Raw genomic sequence first — 17,454 nt, forward strand, 5'->3', positions numbered from 1 at the left:
GCATCAACGCAAATAACCAAGAAAGCGGGCGAGAGGGAGAATAATAATCGAAAGGCCAAAGTCACCAAGAAGCAGAAACATATATGCTTAAAGCACCGGAATCACAATCATTAGCTAAAAGGTAAGAAACACCTCACAAACTAAACAAGAATATACAAAACGGCCATGCAAGTGAAAAACCACAAAGCTCTGGATAGAAGGGACCAAAGCTCCAAGAGACTAACTCCGCACACCTATACCAAGGGAAACATGGAAATAAAAGAAACAACTTGAAGGAGAAAAAATAGAAGACAACCACCGAGAAATCAGAGACTAAACTTGAGACCAGAAATAACCTTCCAAGCCCACATAGCATACACGAACGAAAACATTATCCAAACCTCGAGTGGCAAACATAGTGAAAGAGATGCGAGAATAGAGAGGGAAAGGGAGACGAAACGAAATCAAGAAACTATGGAGTCGTCCTCGAGCTATGAAAGAGAGCATAGAAATCAGAACACCAAAAATTAGATCTTGAAAACCAAGACGAGCATAGACTATTAACGGTAAGCCAACGACGAGGAATATAACATCAAAGACGACTAAACTCTGACCCAACCAAGGAGATGCAGTTCCTAACATCAGCTAAAATCTAAGGAAGAAGGAGCAGTCAATGTTGACTGGAACAACCTACAATGCCGTGAGAATCAACCGAAAACTGAAAATTCATAAACCCGATCTACAACAAATACCATATAATCTCACAGGTGAAGAAGGCGAGGAAGAACAAGAGAAAAATGTGAGTCTTTTTCTGGTGATGGTGAGAAGCACTGCACACCAGAAAGGTAACGAAATAAATAGACGGTGATGGTTCAAGTTCAAAATATGGGGAGAGCGCAAAAAACATCTTAAAAGTTACAATTTTCAAAATTATGAAAAAAATATAATAAAATTTTGACGCTGAAACCGTTAATCTTAGGATCAACAAAGTTATTGAAATTCAATATTCTTTTACGTTAGAGGTTCATTTTCACTACTAACAACTAGTATACACACAACAACACATTATTCGAAAAAACAAACACAAAATATATTAACACTAAATAATGATATTAACAAATAAAAACGATAACGTAATTACATTATCCAAAAAATCATGCTCTTATCAATAATAAAAATAATATTCCGCGCGGACACCCCCGTATATATAAATTCAATGAACTTAATGCTCTAAGTCCAACATTAACTACCATAAAAAAATTATTCTTAAAATCCTAATTTTATTCCATTTTATAAAATAAAATTATTATTATATACATAGTTTTTATTCTAATCATACTTAACTAATAATTTATATTTTATCATAATAACATAGTATTAAATATTTAGTAAATTATACTATTATTTTATTTTAATAGATAATGTATCTATTAGTTAATTAATTATGATTATTCGATCATGCATTTGTTTTAATCAACTTACTAATTATATAAATCACTTCTTAATATCTAAAACTACAATTACTGGTTTCTGAGAACATTAGGTGCACCTACTATGTTTGTAACGCTACATAATTATATTATTACAAAGAAAAATATTACAGACGATATTACAGTTGACAATTCTACATGAACAATACGTAATCCAATTTGATTTAAATTGTTATTTAAAATTTTTAAAATTAATATCAAATTTTTCATTAAATATTTATTTTTTTTAAAAAAATTACTCTTATTGTATTTTTATTATATATTGCTACTCAAACTTGTTAAAACATTTTATTTAAATAATATTTTATATAAAATTAAAAACTAAAGAAAATAAATCTTAAAAAAATTACTATATTCTAAAACATGATTTTTTTTTTGTTTTCAATATTGATATTGATATATATATATATATATATATATTATATTAGAATTAATTAAACTACTGACCTACAGTTCACCCTCGTTGATCCTATAGCCCAATGACCGAAAAGTAATCCAGATTCAATGTCTGGATCGTGTTTAAAAACATTGCTATAAATATCTTTACTTTTTATATTTTCCTTATTTATAATTTTTATATCTTCTGGAATTCAAATCCTACGTTAAAAAAAATTATGTTAGTTTTAGTATACGTATACTTTAGTTAGAAATATTACACTTTTGAAAAGTATACAATTTTCTATTTCTAAAGCAATCTCCTAATAATTTTATGCAATTTTCCTTGTCACATATAAATCCACTTCGATAAAACTATTATTTTTCACTTCAGTTATTTTGTTTCTACTATAATATTCATTTCATATTATACGACTTTCACGCATAATGGCCCAAACGAGAATTGTTTTCTCAGTTATTAGATTTTATTATTTTATGAACTGTTAAATGATTAGAGGTTTTAACAAATTTATTGAAACTAAAATATTTGATCAAAATAATCAAAATATGATATACACACATAATTAACAGCAAGAACTAAAATTAATTAACTACACCAAATTTAAAACGTATTATAATTTCAGAAATAAATATAATGGCCAAGTTAAATATTTTGCAAAATTAAAACAAGAAACTAAATAAATCATAAATTAGAATTGTAATTAAAATACACAAACAAATAAAAAATAAAACTAATAAAAATAGTACCTAAATTATTATATTTTAATTTTTTTCTGTAAATATTTATGTCACATTGGATGGGTGTAGAGAAGCAGAAACACGCGTACAGCTTTTTACAATTAAGCGAGAAAGAGGCAAAAGCGAGAAAGAAGTATCATTCACTTCTTCTTCTTCTATCCTTTTCTCTTTGAATTTTCTTCACTCTGCTGCAACTTCCCCACCTTTCTATATTTACTTTTTATCTTCAATTTATTGGATCTGAAAGTTCCTTCTTTTATTTTATTATTATTATTATCATTAATCTATCTAAAAAGCCATTTTCTGTGATCCATTTGAAATCCCAATTTGTCTGCATCTCCCAATAAATCCTTTTAAATCAGAGAAAAAAAGACCAACTTTTTCTTCCTTGTCTTATAAAACCTATCTAAAGCCTTTTCATTTTTCTAGCCGGTGTATATTCCTTCGAGTCAGTTCAAGGCAAATCCTATATCATTCATTATTCCTTCTTTCTTTCTCTCTTGCTTCCGACCGGGAAAATAAAGGAACCCAGTTCATAAAACCTGTCTGAATAATTGACAACCCAACTCAAAAGATTCAATTTTTATTTCATTCACCAAAGAAAAAAAGATTCGATCTTTTCTACACATAATTGAAGAAAGAGGAAAGAGAGAGAGAGAGAACACAAAGTGGACGAACAAGAACGATGAGAGCTGGTCTAAGCACGATCCAACAGACTCTAACCCCCGAGGCTGCCACCGTTTTAAACCAATCAATCTCAGAAGCGGCGCGTCGCAACCACGGCCAAACCACACCGCTACATGTCGCAACCACTCTTCTCGCTTCTTCCTCAGGTTTCCTCCGACGAGCCTGTATCCGATCTCATCCCAACTCCTCCCACCCGCTCCAGTGTCGAGCCCTCGAGCTCTGCTTCAGCGTCGCCTTAGAGCGTCTCCCCACCGCGACGACGACTCCGGCGAACGATCCTCCGATCTCGAACGCGCTCATGGCGGCGCTAAAGCGTGCTCAAGCTCATCAACGCCGTGGATGTCCGGAGCAGCAGCAGCAGCCGTTGTTAGCGGTGAAAGTGGAGCTGGAGCAGCTGATTATATCGATATTGGATGATCCGAGTGTGAGCCGGGTTATGCGAGAGGCTAGCTTCTCTAGCCCCGCCGTTAAAGCCGCAATAGAACAGTCGCTGAGTAATAATAATAATAATAGTCCGTCCAATACGACGCCGGTTCCGAGCGTTTCATCAGTCGGGTTAAATTTCCGACCCGGTGGAGGAGGACCGATGACCCGGAACACGTATCTTAATCCACGGTTGCAGCAGAACGGCCCCGCGTCGGCGCAGCAAACAGGGGTTATTAATAAGAGCGATGACGTGGAGCGGGTGATGGATATACTGGGTCGTGGGAAGAAGAAAAACCCGGTTTTAGTCGGGGATTCGGAGCCGGGTCGGGTAATTAAAGAGATCCTTAAGAGAATTGAATCCGGAGAAGCGGCGGTTAAGAACTCAAAGGTTGTTCACTTCGAGGAGATCGGTTCGGATAAGGAGGAGAGAATCACGAAGCTAGACGGGTTGCTCGAGACCCGGATAAATACTTCGGATCCTGGAGGAGTGGTTCTCAATCTGGGAGACTTGAAATGGCTCGTGGAGCAACCACAACCGATGGCAGTTGAGGTAGGGAGGACGGCGGTGGCGGAGCTACGGAGGCTTTTGGAGAAGTTCCAAGGAAGGCTCTGGTTTATCGGAACCGCCACGTGCGAGACTTATTTACGATGTCAAGTCTATCATCCGTCAATGGAGAATGATTGGGATCTGCAAGCTGTGTCGGTGGCTGCTAAAGCTCCGGCGTCCGGAGCTTTCCCTAGGCTTTCGAACAGTTTGGGATCGTTCACGCCATTGAAGAGCTTCGTGCCTGGGAACATGAAGACGTCGAAATGTTGTCCGGAGTGTTCAAAGAGTTGCGAGCGAGAGCTTTCTGAAACTGAGTCAGTGTCTCAAGAGGTTAAGACAGAAGTCGCTCAGACTAAACAGTTGCCACAATGGCTGTTGAATGCTAAACCGGTTGATCGTGTACCGGTAAGTTTATGGTTTTGAGTCTTCTTCTTCTCTTCCACGTTTGCAATTGACTAATCAAATCTTCTTCTTCTTTCTTTTTTAATTTATAACAGCAGGCGAAGATTGAAGAAGTGAAGAAGAAATGGAATGATGCGTGTGTGCGTCTTCATCCTAGCTTCCATAACAAGAACGAGAGGATCGCTCCGATTCCGACTCCGACTCCTATACCGTTGACAACAAGCTCCTACAGTCCCAACATGCTTCTCCGTCAGCCGTTACAGCAAAAGTTCCAGCCGAACAGAGAGTTGCGTGAGAGGGTACACTTGAAACCTATGACCCCTTTGGTGACAGAACAAGCCAAGAAGAAGAGTCCTCCCGGGAGTCCGGTTCAGACCGATCTTGTTCTTGGACGAACAGAGGTTTGCGTCTATATTAAAATTATTGCGATGAAAATGTTTATTAAAGAAAACCACAAAACCTAAAATGTATTCGGTTTATTTAGGATTCGGATACGCGAGTGAGAGACTTTCTCGGCTGCATATCGTCTGAATCAGTACAGAACAACAACGATAAGATCAGTGTTATGCAGAACTCTCTAGACATTGATTTGTTTAAGAAGCTTCTAAAGGGAATGACAGAGAAAGTCTGGTGGCAGCACGACGCAGCCTCTGCCGTCGCCGCCACCGTTAGTCAATGCAAGCTAGGGGCTGGGAAACGACGCGGTGTGGTATCAAAAGGAGACGTGTGGTTACTCTTTTCAGGGCCAGACAGAGTTGGCAAGAGGAAAATGGTGTCGGCTCTGTCTTCTCTAGTATACGGAACCAGTCCTATAATGATCTCACTCGGGTCGAGACAAGAACCAGGCGGAGTCCGTGGTAAAACCGTGTTGGACAGGATTGCGGAAACTGTTAAGAGGAGTCCCTTCTCCGTTATCTTGCTTGAAGATATCGACGAAGCGGATATGTTGTTGCGTGGAAGTATAAAACGAGCGATGGATAGAGGGAGAATCTCTGATTCGCACGGACGTGAGATCAGTTTAGGTAACGTGATCTTTGTTATGACAGCGAGCTGGCATCGTTCTTCGGGAACCAAAACGTGTTTCTCAGACGACGAGGCGAAGCTGAGAGATTTGGCTAGTGAAAGCTGGCGGTTGAGGCTGTGTATGCGTGGTAAACGTCGAGCTAGCTGGCTGAGTAGTGGTGTTGAAGAGAGGTTGACTAAACCGAAGAAAGAACATGGTTCCGGTTTAGCGTTTGATTTAAACCAAGCTGCTGATACGGCGGATGATGGTTCGAACAATACGAGCGAGCTAACAGATAACAACGATCAAGAAGAGTTTAGTGGAAAGTTATCTTTGCAATGTGTTCCGTTTGCGTTTCACGAGCTGGTGAGTCGCGTAGACGATGCGGTGGCGTTTAGGGCTGTTGATTTCGGAGCTGTGAGGCAGAGAGTTTCAGATACGTTGTCGGAGAGGTTCGCGACGGTTGTAGGCGAATCTTTATCGATAGAAGTGGAGGAAGATGTGCTTCAGAGGATCTTGAGTGGGGTATGGTTAGGCGAGATGGAGTTAGAGGAGTGGATTCAGAAGGCGATTGTTCCGGTTCTGAGCCAGCTTAAGGCTCGAGTGTCGTCTCCTGGTACTTACGGTGACCGTACAGTTGCTCGGCTTGAGCTAGATGAAGATTCCGGTGAACGGAGCGGTGGTGATTTACTGCCGACTAGTGTTACGTTGGCAGCTTGAGGAAGAAACAGAGATGGAGTTTTTGTTATTACTGTGGAAGGGTAGAGAAGTAAATATGTCTCAACTGGGGGGGTGGGGGGGGGGGGGGGGGGTAAAACCGGTTAGAGGTAAAAACAGTATAAAAAGGTGTTTATAGTTTTTTTGTTCTTTTTATTTACTTATAGTTTTTGTGTTTATGTACGGTACGGGAGGGGTGATTTATGTAGCAATTATAGAGATTTATTTGATAGATAAATAATGAAGATTAATAAAGTTATAAGTATTTTTTGTCAATTAAAATTTGTATTTTCTTTAGTCATCTTCATTCATATCCATGAATAGGGAGGGACCATCGATTCTTGAGTTAAGAAGTGTAAAAGGCTAAAAACAGTTTTAATTGCAGAAAATCTGTAATTGCTTAGCTTTATTACATTTTTTCTATACAAGACGGAAAAATATTAAAGAAAACGACAAAAATGGAAAAGGAATAACAAAAAGTTTCCAGAAAAAGAAAGACAACAACACACTTTAAAAAGTTGAAAAGCTAAAGGAAGACACCAACCGATATTAAATTAAAATAAGGTTTTGGTTCAATGAATGGTGAACATTGCATGTGTTTTCGTCGTTTAATTATACATTTATTCAATAATTGTTTGCATTTTTTGACCTTTTCCTCATCCTTTTTTGTTTTGTTTTCTAGTACAAATAATAACTAATTAAATTATTACTTTATCCTTTGAGCTTACCTGTTACAACTACGAAAACGTACGACGCAAAAGTATCACATACTTGAAAACACTCTTTTTTTAAAAAAAAAACACTTGAAAAACACTTTAAACAAAAACAATATATGATCTAATGTATAACATCCCCTTTGTATTAAAAAAAAAAACATTACAACATTTGATACTTTAAACAAAAACAATTTAATGTGTCATTACCAATTCTTAGAATCTCTAGAAAAATATGTTGGTTCATCTAAATATATAATAAGTTTTTTTATTAAACTAACTATAAATTAATTATTAATGTTCTTCATTCTTTCTATAAATAAAAATTACGGAATTGTCTAATATAGCTAAAGTATATATGACAATTAATGATTTTGAATCATACCAAAAAAAAAATTAATAATTTTGAATAATAAATATTTGATAAAAAAATAGTGTATTCTCTATCATTTTTTCAATTTTAACTAATTAAAATAAATTAAACAACCATATTAACCATATAATAAAATTAGATTTTTCTGTATATGTAATATTTTGAATTTTTAAAAATGACTATAAATTACTAAAAGTGTTAAAAGTCTCACATTAAATTTTTTGTGAACCATGGTTTAAATTTTTTATGACAATGTACAAATGATTACAAAATCATATAATTATGAAGACTCATTTAATAAATATTGAGATTAAATATATATATATATATATATATATATGTATATATTAAAATCGTTTAAATTAACTATATACCATATAACATACATAAATAGTTAAATTTTGAAGTTTTATTTGAACAGTTTTTTTTTATAAAAGCTTTGAACAAATATTGACAACTTAATAGTTAAATTTTAAATTTTGCATTGATTTATTTAAAAAAAATATAAATTGCAAAAACTATTAAACATCACACGATGAAAAAAATTATTATCAGTAATTCAAAGTTTTAGTTATAAGAAGATACAAATGATAAAAAAAAACTGAGTAAAAAAAATATTTAATAAATATCAATATTAAAAATATATTATATCTATGTAAATATCATTTAAATTTAAATAGAGACCATATAAAATATAAGTGTTTGTTTGGATTAATACAATTTATTTATGTGTTTGCATCAATTTGATAATATACGTAATAGTCACTAATTTTTAATATTTAATATATATTTATTATTTTATAATGTGTAAAAATATATATAATACGTAAAAATAATTTATATATAATGTTTATTCTGTGCAATACGCGAGTCTTAATCTAGTTATTATAATATGTTTGCGTTAAAATAAGAGTGACGTGGTGTTGTGATGTCAGAATGTTTGGTACTAATCATGAGCGTTTTCCCTTGTTTCATCTTTCCTTGTTTATAATAAGGAGATAGATTATCTTGCCTAATTACAATTTTTACTTTTTCAGTACTTTCAAATCTAAACAGATTCTAACCGAATTAATTTATACTTTATAGCTTGCAGTTCCTCGCTTTAATAGTTGTATCATGTATGTCATTCAGAAACAATTAAATAATGCATGCTCAATAAATGTGAGAAAGATTGCACAATAAATTAGATGACGCTGATGATTTGGACAACTCAACTTATCAAGAAAAATGTAAACTGTCAGTATACTTCCGAGCCCTCACCAAATATCTATTTTTTTTTTTTGAAACTGGACCAAATATCTATTTGTTTGGTTTTATTAATTAATAACTTAAAAATAAAAGTAAATACTGAAATTTTTATTTAATATTTGCACTGAAAATATAAAAACAACACTTATATAGAAAACAAAATTTAAAAGATAAAATGACACTTAATATAAAACGTATGGAATATAAACAAGATAAAAAAATTTGTGTTATTGTCCATATATTTAAATCCAAGAAAGATCCATCTCAAGGCAGAGCTTTGAGAAAATCCTATGAAAGATCATGGAGACTGAAAATCATGTAAATGACTTACCCGCCGATTAGACCAATAAATTTGAGATAGTTACAAAAAAAAATTAAGATTTTCAAATTTTTTTGTTAAGATTTTCAAAATTTTAATATGTAAATAAAGTACCAATAGTAATATTTCTAAATTTTAGCCTTATTTATAGTTTTATTAATAAAATAATGATTAAAATTGTTATTAAATAATTATTCTATATATTAGTATATTAGTATTTACTTCATCTAATCTTCTTATTATTACTACTATAATGTATTGTGTTATCACATATTTGAGTTATTTTCACATATTTATAGAAAATAGTAAGATAAAGAAATACAATTACATTGTTAAGCTGTTTATGATAGGTAATATCTCTTTATAAAGTCAACTTAGTAAAACTATTTTTACAAACCATTGAATAAAATATGTGTAAATAAGTTGTTTGGGACGATGACAAAAAAAAAGTTGTTTGGGATATTTAAAAATATTGGACCTGATAACATTATATTTTCATTTCGAAAACTACAAAATGTATTTAAGAAGATTAAGTTGCATCCCATCTGTTTTATTTATGTTTTGACAAAATCCAGTTTTAAAATTTAACATGAAGAAAATGGAGTCACATTCCATTGTTTCTGTTAGAAACACACGATTTAAATGATTTTCACAACATAAAACTCAAAACCAAACATCAAGTTTTTTTTTGAGAAAATTGTTTCTTTTTCAGATATAACTAACCAAACATCAAGTTTGGACATAAGATCTTAATCATGAGACAAAAGGACAACACAAAAGCCTCTAAAAGAAAAAGACTAAGATTAACTCGAGAGAAGAAAATTGAGTCATACTCCATTGTTTCCGTTACACATGCTACAGCAGATTTAAATGAACACAACTGCAAATCCAAGACCTTCAGAAGATTTAAATGAACACAAGGTTAAGATAGTATTCAGGCGTGGCATCATTTCTTTCGTAGATTTCTTTCCACTTGTTATCCATCTTTCCCTCTAATTCGCCAAATCCATAGATGAACTTGATTGTGCCACCAAACTTTAAGTCATGGTCTTTTATTACTTGCTTAGCAAAAACCTACAAGCAACAAAATACAAAATCAAATTAGTATATCAAAAAGATAAGCCATGTTCTTTTGGTTTTCTCTGTGGCAGCGTCAGTGACTAAATAAATACACTATACGGTGATGATTTTTTTTTTTTTTTTAAATGAATGTTAAATTTATTCAAAAAAAACATTTATACATCAAATACAATTTTTATACTAGAATTAGCTATAGCTACCCTCCCAAAAATGAACTGAAAGCCTATTTACATTATAGTATAAAACTAGTATTGCATCAACTTCTCCATACCCTTGGTCCCTCTCGTACTCATCAATGTGATCTTATTACGAATCCCTTTGTCCACCATCCTTTTTATTGCTGGTAGCTGCATCATCTTTTCCCCATGCATTACCTTGTTACGCTCTCTCCAGATTGCATACAACACAGCCTGAAAAGTATATCGAAGACAGAACCGGCTCATCTTCTCCCTTGTCTCATCTGAGATGAGCGCAATAATTCCAGACCAGTCATTAGTGTAGGAACTTCGCAATATCCCTTTGGCAGTATACTTCCAGACCTGAGACGAGTAATCACACTGAAAAAACAAATGACTTTCTCGATTCAGAAACACTTTTACAGAGTACACACATTGTGTCAAGACCCTAACTCCATTTAGCTATCCTGTCCAAAGTTGACATTCTGTCTCTAACAGACAACAACGCCATAAATGCAAACTTTGGAGTAGCTTGAGAAAACCAGTTAGCACGAGCCCAGGAGACTGGAGTCTTACCCTCTCTCAGCAAGGACCAAGTTTCATGAGTAGAAAATTTCTGTTTAAACCCAGTTTTACCTCTCCAAAGATTACTATCCTCCTTCTTAGGCACAAGCTTGCTTGCAATGATATATAACTCAACTTCTATATCATTTAGGACTCTTGTACGATGTTTTCTTCTCCTTCTAACAACCAATACTACTTCTTCCAAAGTCGCATCCCTTTTCACACCCATCTCTATCATACCTCGTGGACCCAACAAATCAATTAATGCTCCTCTTTCTGACCATATATAAAGCCAGAAAGATATATGTCTACCATTACCCAACTCTCTCCTATGAAACAACTTAGCCACTTCTCTCAGTTTCAACATTTTTCTCCACATCTAAGATCTTGTCTGCGTTTAGAGTTTACCTACCAAAAATTTATCCCCTTGAGTAAATTTGCTTTGATCCATTTACCCCACAACGAGTCACCAGACAACAATCTCCATATCAGCTTCAGCCCATTCACTTTATTAACTTCTCGTAAGTTCCTTATACCCAGCCCACCTTCATTTTTGCTACAACAAACATCACTCCACGCTACTTTAACACTCTTAGCTTTAAGAATTGGCCATGTCCAAAGAAAAGCAGCACAAATTTGCTCCACTTCCTTCACACAAGCACTTGGAAGGCGAAAGACCGCTGACCAGAAATTAACAATACTCAGCAGCACAAAGTTTATCAGTTGTAAACTCTCCGCATAGGACAAGAACCTACACGTCCATGACCAGACTTTGCTTCTGATCCTTTCCAACAGAGGTAAAAAATCTTATTGCCTCATACTTTGGGTCATAAGGGGAGGACCCAAGTATCTCACTGGTAATTCACCAACCGCAAACGGAATGTTTGTCAGAATACTCCGCTTCTCAGCCTCCTCAACCCCCGCCATATAGATCGTGGACTTCTCCAGACTTATCCGTAAACCTGACCAACCTTCAAACACTTCGAACACAGAGAGAGATCACCTTCTATCGACTTCTTAGATCCCTCAACAAACACCATTAAATCGTCAGCGAAGCAAAGATGCGTAAGGGAGAGACTCTTGCAACCCGGATGGAATTTAAACTTCTTTTCAACCACTGCTCTATCTATCTTCATAGATAATACATTCATACAGAGCACAAATAGATATGGTGACAAAGAACAACCTTGACGAAGTCCCCTTGAGTTTTGAAAATAGCCTGCAAGATCACCATTTACTTGCACTGAAAAGAAAGAGCTAGTAATACAAAGTTTGATCCAATGTATGTACTTCTCCAGAAAACCCAACACACTCAAACTCTTCAGAACAAAATCCCATTGCACTGAATCGAATGCCTTTGAGATGTCTATCTTCATTAAACACCTAGGAGTAACCGTATCTTTATGGTAACTCTTAACAAGCTCGGAGGCAAGGAGCACATTCTCCATGAGAAGCCTACCTTTTACGAACGCCGACTGAGTCTCAGAGATGATTCTTGGCAGGATCACCTTAAGCCAATTAGACAATATTTACGAAACAACCTTATAAAGGACGTTACAACATGCTATCGGACGGTAGTATTTCATCTCCATTGAATCCAATTTCTTGGGAACTAGAGCAAGAATAGTAGAGTTAACTCCTTTTGGCAAGAACCCAAATCTGAAGACTGATTGCACTACAATGACAAAGTCCTGAGAGATGATCGACCAAGTGGTTTTAAAAAATTCACAGGGAAAGCCATCTAGCCCTGGGGATTTATTGTTAGGCATAAAAAATTCTGCAGTAACTTCTGCATCTAACAATCTACAATCTTCCAAGGAGCATCGAAACTTAAGCATAGTTTGCAACTCCTCCTCAGTAACACCCTTATAACTCTCCGGAATATGATTAAGAAAGTGAGCAAAGAAATCTTCAGCCTCCTTCTTTATTTCCGAATGCTGATTCACCACATTGCCATTCACACAACTAATTTCTCTGATCATATTCTGAGCCTGATGGGATTTGATGGCTCTATGAAATGTCTTGTTATTTTTATCTCCAATATCAAGCCAATGTAACTTCGCCCTCTGCTTCAAAAAATCTTCGTCTAGACTGGCAACATGTAGCCATTTGCCATATGCTTCAGTCTCTTCTTGAACAGCCCCTTCACTTGGATTTACTAAAGTATTACTTTGCTTCTCACATAACAAATCAAAAGCCTCCTTTGTGCGCTTTGTAAAGTTCCCCAGCTTTTCTCTTCCCAGCTCACGAATTAACGGCTTCAGAAACTATAACTTTTTGGAGAATCTGAACATAGCAGAAGTTGAATGAAACAATCTCTCAGTTGAATCCCAATACCTCTGAACCATAGGGAGAAAGGATGGGATGCTACCAATTGCGTTAATATACTTAAAGGGACACTTAATCTTTTCACTTGATGTCAATAACTGAACTTTACACCTCATGTGATCAGAGCATCCTCCAGCTTCAAGGATTGAATATGCGTGGCTGAATCTACGCAAAGCCACTTCATTGAGCAAAACTCTGTCCAGTTTCTTACATATAACCCCATCTTCCCTCTTGTTACACCATGTATATTGTGGTCTTTGATAAGCTATATCAGTGAGTTGACAGTGCAGAACCAAACTCTGAAACTATCTCATACCACAGGGGATCCTACTCATATTTTCAAACCTCGAACTCTCGACCCCATCCAGTATCTCGTTGAAATCACCCATAATTATCATAGCTTTATTTCTAAAACTAGGAGAATCATGATGAAAAGCAAGGTCCTCCCATAAAATCTCCCTCTCTTCCACTTGATTACTCGCATAGATACAAGAACAATAGAACTCTTCCTCTCCCTTCATCTCCACTGAACAAGTAATGATCTGGTCCGATTTATATACAGGAGACATACGGACCGAATCTCTCCATAATAACCAAATTCTTCCTCCCTGACTGTCCTCATAGTTAGTGATTGATGACCAATCCCTAAATACCTTCTCTAGAATTTTCTCTGATTTACCTTCCTTCACCCTAGTTTCCAGAATACATCCAAATCTCATCTCCTTATTATTTACCCACTCAAATACCACGAAATGTTTCAAATCTTTATTAAACCCACGAACATTCCAGAAGAAACACGTCATTGTTATAGTTTGCGTCGCGAAGACCTTTTACTCTTAGGTTGAACCTCTTGAGCTTTAGTCTTCTGAACTCTTCTACCCCCTTTTTGCATAGCTGCCTTATCTTTCTCTTTTGTTTTCTGATCCAAAATCTCATCTTCCAACAACTCCCCCTCCAGAATTTCTGTTGATTCAACTCCCACGCTTCCATCTTCCACCACCTCAAGTGTTTCTGCAATTTCACCTTCCTCTACTTCATCTACTGATGATACAGAGTACTTCGATGCCAAAAAAAGAACTTCACCAGCATCTCTCAATGGAGTTTGAGCTCTCCCTACTTTATCAGACGTAACAAGTGACCAATCATTTCCATTCTTCACTGCACTAACAGAACCAACTACATCCACTGAAGAGTCTGTACCAGCCTTATCCACTAAATCCTCTAATGAAACTTTCCCCACAGGACTAGCAACCCGAACCTGCACCGCATCTTCTTTATTTACTATACTCTGTCCTGATCCTTCTGTACCAGCACTTTTTGTATCCTTCTCTCCCATCTTCTGAACTCTTTTCCTCATAAAACAAACCTTCTCGGTATGTCCCCATTTCTCACAAAGAGTGCACCGAGACAGTAACCATGGGTAGTAGAACTCCGCTGTGAACTCTTTACCTCCCATCGTGAATGGTGATGATTTCTGCCTCTCGTGGTTGTCAGAATAGGAGGTTTAAAGCACAGCGACTGAAAATTGATAGAGTTTTGTGACGCTGTAATATTCGGCGACGAGAAGTCGGAAGATGCGGTTGTTTTCTTAAAACCAGAGATACAAGTTACAAAGACGATGTCGTGAATAGTTTTGTTTCCTGTATATATATTTGCCGCTGAACGCAGCCACAGAGAAACCCAAAAGAACAGGGCTATAGTTGAATTATAAGAAGAGAAAAAAAAAAGAACTTAAGATGAAGATTCTTACCAACACACTACCGCTACACGTCGAAGTTGCGATAAAGAAAGGGTTAGAGGGATCAGCAGGATAGCCTCTGGATCACCAATAGGTTCAGCACGTTTTCTTTGCGAAGACGTAACTAATGAAACATCACTCAGATAAGTACTTGTAGTAGGATCAACACATTCTGATCAAAACGAAATCAAGATAATAGGTTAGTTGTACCTCTCCTTGAACTTCCATGAGCTTTGTCAACGTATCAACATTGTCTTCTTCGCTGCTTCCCGAAGAAAGATAAATGATCATGTTCTGATCGTTATCTTCTTCTTCTTCATCATCATCATCGTTAGCATCATCACCAGTTGTTTCATCCTCATCTGAAATTTCTTGAATATTGACTGGAGCTTTGGGCTTCACAGGCAACCTATCCCAGAAAATGCTTACCAAGAAGGTTCTATAACCATCGTAGGAGAACAAGAGAAAGCCTCCGTCCATGGGATCATTGTCTGTGATAAACTTAGACCAACATCCTCGAAGCTAATCGTGTCTCGTCAAGAGTAGAGGAATCAGAAACCCTAAGAGATCTAGCATAGCCAAAGCCTTAGAAATCAAGGAACATAGCCAAACCCTAGAAAACAAGTAACAGAACCAAACCCCTAAGAGACCGGACACATAACCAAACCGTAAGAGAGCAAACACAACCAAACTCTAATAAACCAGCAACAGACACAAACCCCTCAGAGATCGGAAACAAAATCGAAATAGAGAACATAACAAAACCCTAAGATATATATAAAAAAAAAAAAAAGAAGATGAATGAAAAGAAGGTAAATGTTGAACAGAGCTAATGAACATCAATAAAGAGTGGAGGAAAATTAAGAATTAAATAGAACAGTAAAATAATAAAAAGTTTGAATAAAGCAGAACCAAAACCAAGTGAGATAAAGAACTGAAGAAGCAATGTTTAAAGCTGTACATTACATTATCAATAATACAAACAAACTAGCCACCAGTTATCTTATCAAGATTATCTACAATTTTTACAGTATATAAACAAAACATGGTTTGAAGAAGAAAGTTCCAATCTATTCCAGGAAACCACAAACGTTGAGTGAAGAAAGTGTATTACCAAACGTTGAGAAAGAGAAAGATCCTGAGAGTTGTAGATTATGAGTAAATCTGGGTATGGAGTAAAAACCATCTTCGTCACTACAACAAGCTCTCGTTTGTATCTCGATTTCAGAGAGATGAAGAAGCTTTAGCTTTTTCTTGAATTTTCAAACTTTGCTTTTGAAGAAGTAAATACAAACACAAAAGGTGTTTGGTTTTGACGTGTGAGTGTGTATAAAGTCGTCGAGAGTGAATTGGACATTTAGCAAAATGCCCTAGCCGGTCATTTCGTAAGGCGTTCCTTTGAAACATCATTTCTGAATACTATATAGCATACTGACATTGGTGAGTGGTGATAGAAGCTTTGAAAGTTTATGTACCAGTCTATCCGAAAGTGGAACTTGTACCAAATCATATGATATTTTATAATCCATTTTAATAATAAGTTCACGAGAATAAAATAGTTAGTAGAAAGCGAGGCCCAACCGTAAACATATTCGTTAACCAAATATCGGTCTTGGTCATATAAGTTATATGGGCCGAAAGAAACCCCAATAGTAGAGCCAGAAAATATAAATGAAGTTGAAAACTTTTTTTTTTGGAGTGCATTACAACAATCAGACACATTTTCATCTTTGTGTACAATGGGCTGGAATATCACTTTTTCCTGAAACCAAGGCACATTTAGAACGAAAATGCCCTCTTCCATTGTTAATGGATAACTTATATTTGGGTTCAGATAGTGTTTAGTTCGGAGATATTTTGGTTTCTAGTTAGTACTTAATTTATTTACTAGAGTTACCAAAAAAATATGAAAATTTTATTATTAGTTTAAAATTTTTTATCTCAACATATTTTATACCTTATTTTCTGTTTGCTAATATGTAAATACATATATAACATATGTATAAAAATGCATATGCTTTTTTTTCTTTTCATTTTGATGTACACATAGTGATATAGGTATAGTTAAATATTTATTAAAATTTTTAAATTATAATTTACCGAAATTGTGTTTCGTCAACATGGACACAGAAAAAAAATTGCGTGGACATTGAAACTTGTGAATACAAAAATTTGTGAATAGAGATTATACACTAGATATGGACATGAACACTAAAGTGTAGGTAGATCATAAATGTGTATATGATGAAAATGTCAAACATTATAACTAACAAGATTTGCAAGGATTCACATTATTTACTCCATAAAATACTGTATAAAGCAATCTAAAGAGCTTTGTGATGGTTCTCATTAGACTAACAACTATAAAATCATAAGCTTTGATGCACAACTCCAAAAACATAAGCTGATATAATGTTTAGACACACTACATAAGCTAACCAGAAGCCTAACTCAAAGCCTGGGAAGAAGTAAAAGATACCTTTTTCCCTGAGCTTATTGGGAACCATATGTGTAGGTTCAAATATCATGG

At 35.3% G+C, this 17,454-nt stretch overlaps 1 protein-coding gene and 1 pseudogene across 4 annotated transcripts; one reads left to right on the forward strand and one right to left on the reverse strand.

The window, feature by feature from the left end:
- Positions 1-2,780: 2,780 nt before the first annotated feature.
- On the forward strand, positions 2,781-6,661 carry LOC106395977 (protein SUPPRESSOR OF MAX2 1). Of its 4 annotated transcripts, none has more exons than XM_048768835.1 (4): positions 2,781-4,668; positions 4,764-4,975; positions 5,018-5,066; positions 5,150-6,661. In XM_048768835.1, the coding sequence occupies exons 1-4, from the start codon at positions 3,289-3,291 to the stop codon at positions 6,386-6,388; spliced, it is 2,880 nt and encodes a 959-aa protein (XP_048624792.1). In that variant the 5' UTR covers positions 2,781-3,288; the 3' UTR covers positions 6,389-6,661. The 4 variants fall into 4 exon arrangements, with proteins under 4 accessions (XP_048624792.1, XP_048624791.1, XP_013691733.2 ...); XM_048768834.1 differs by having other exon boundaries at positions 2,782-4,668; positions 4,761-4,975; XM_013836279.3 differs by having other exon boundaries at positions 2,782-4,668; positions 4,761-5,066.
- Positions 6,662-9,701: 3,040 nt separating this feature from the next.
- LOC106390998 lies at positions 9,702-17,202 on the reverse strand (annotated as a pseudogene).
- Between the last annotated feature and the right edge of the window lie 252 nt (positions 17,203-17,454).

This window comes from Brassica napus, chromosome C9, assembly GCF_020379485.1.
Source record: "Brassica napus cultivar Da-Ae chromosome C9, Da-Ae, whole genome shotgun sequence".
Classification (NCBI taxonomy): Eukaryota; Viridiplantae; Streptophyta; class Magnoliopsida; order Brassicales; family Brassicaceae; genus Brassica; species Brassica napus.

Excerpts from the sequence above, each read along its gene's own strand:
- LOC106395977 (XM_013836279.3), top strand. The coding sequence starts at position 3,289 with ATGAGAGCTGGTCTAAGCACGATCCAACAGACTCTAACCCCCGAGGCT. Across the intron at positions 4,669-4,760 it reads AACCGGTTGATCGTGTACCG|CAGGCGAAGATTGAAGAAGT; the intron begins GTAAGTTTATGG and ends AATTTATAACAG. Across the intron at positions 5,067-5,149 it reads TTGTTCTTGGACGAACAGAG|GATTCGGATACGCGAGTGAG; the intron begins GTTTGCGTCTAT and ends CGGTTTATTTAG.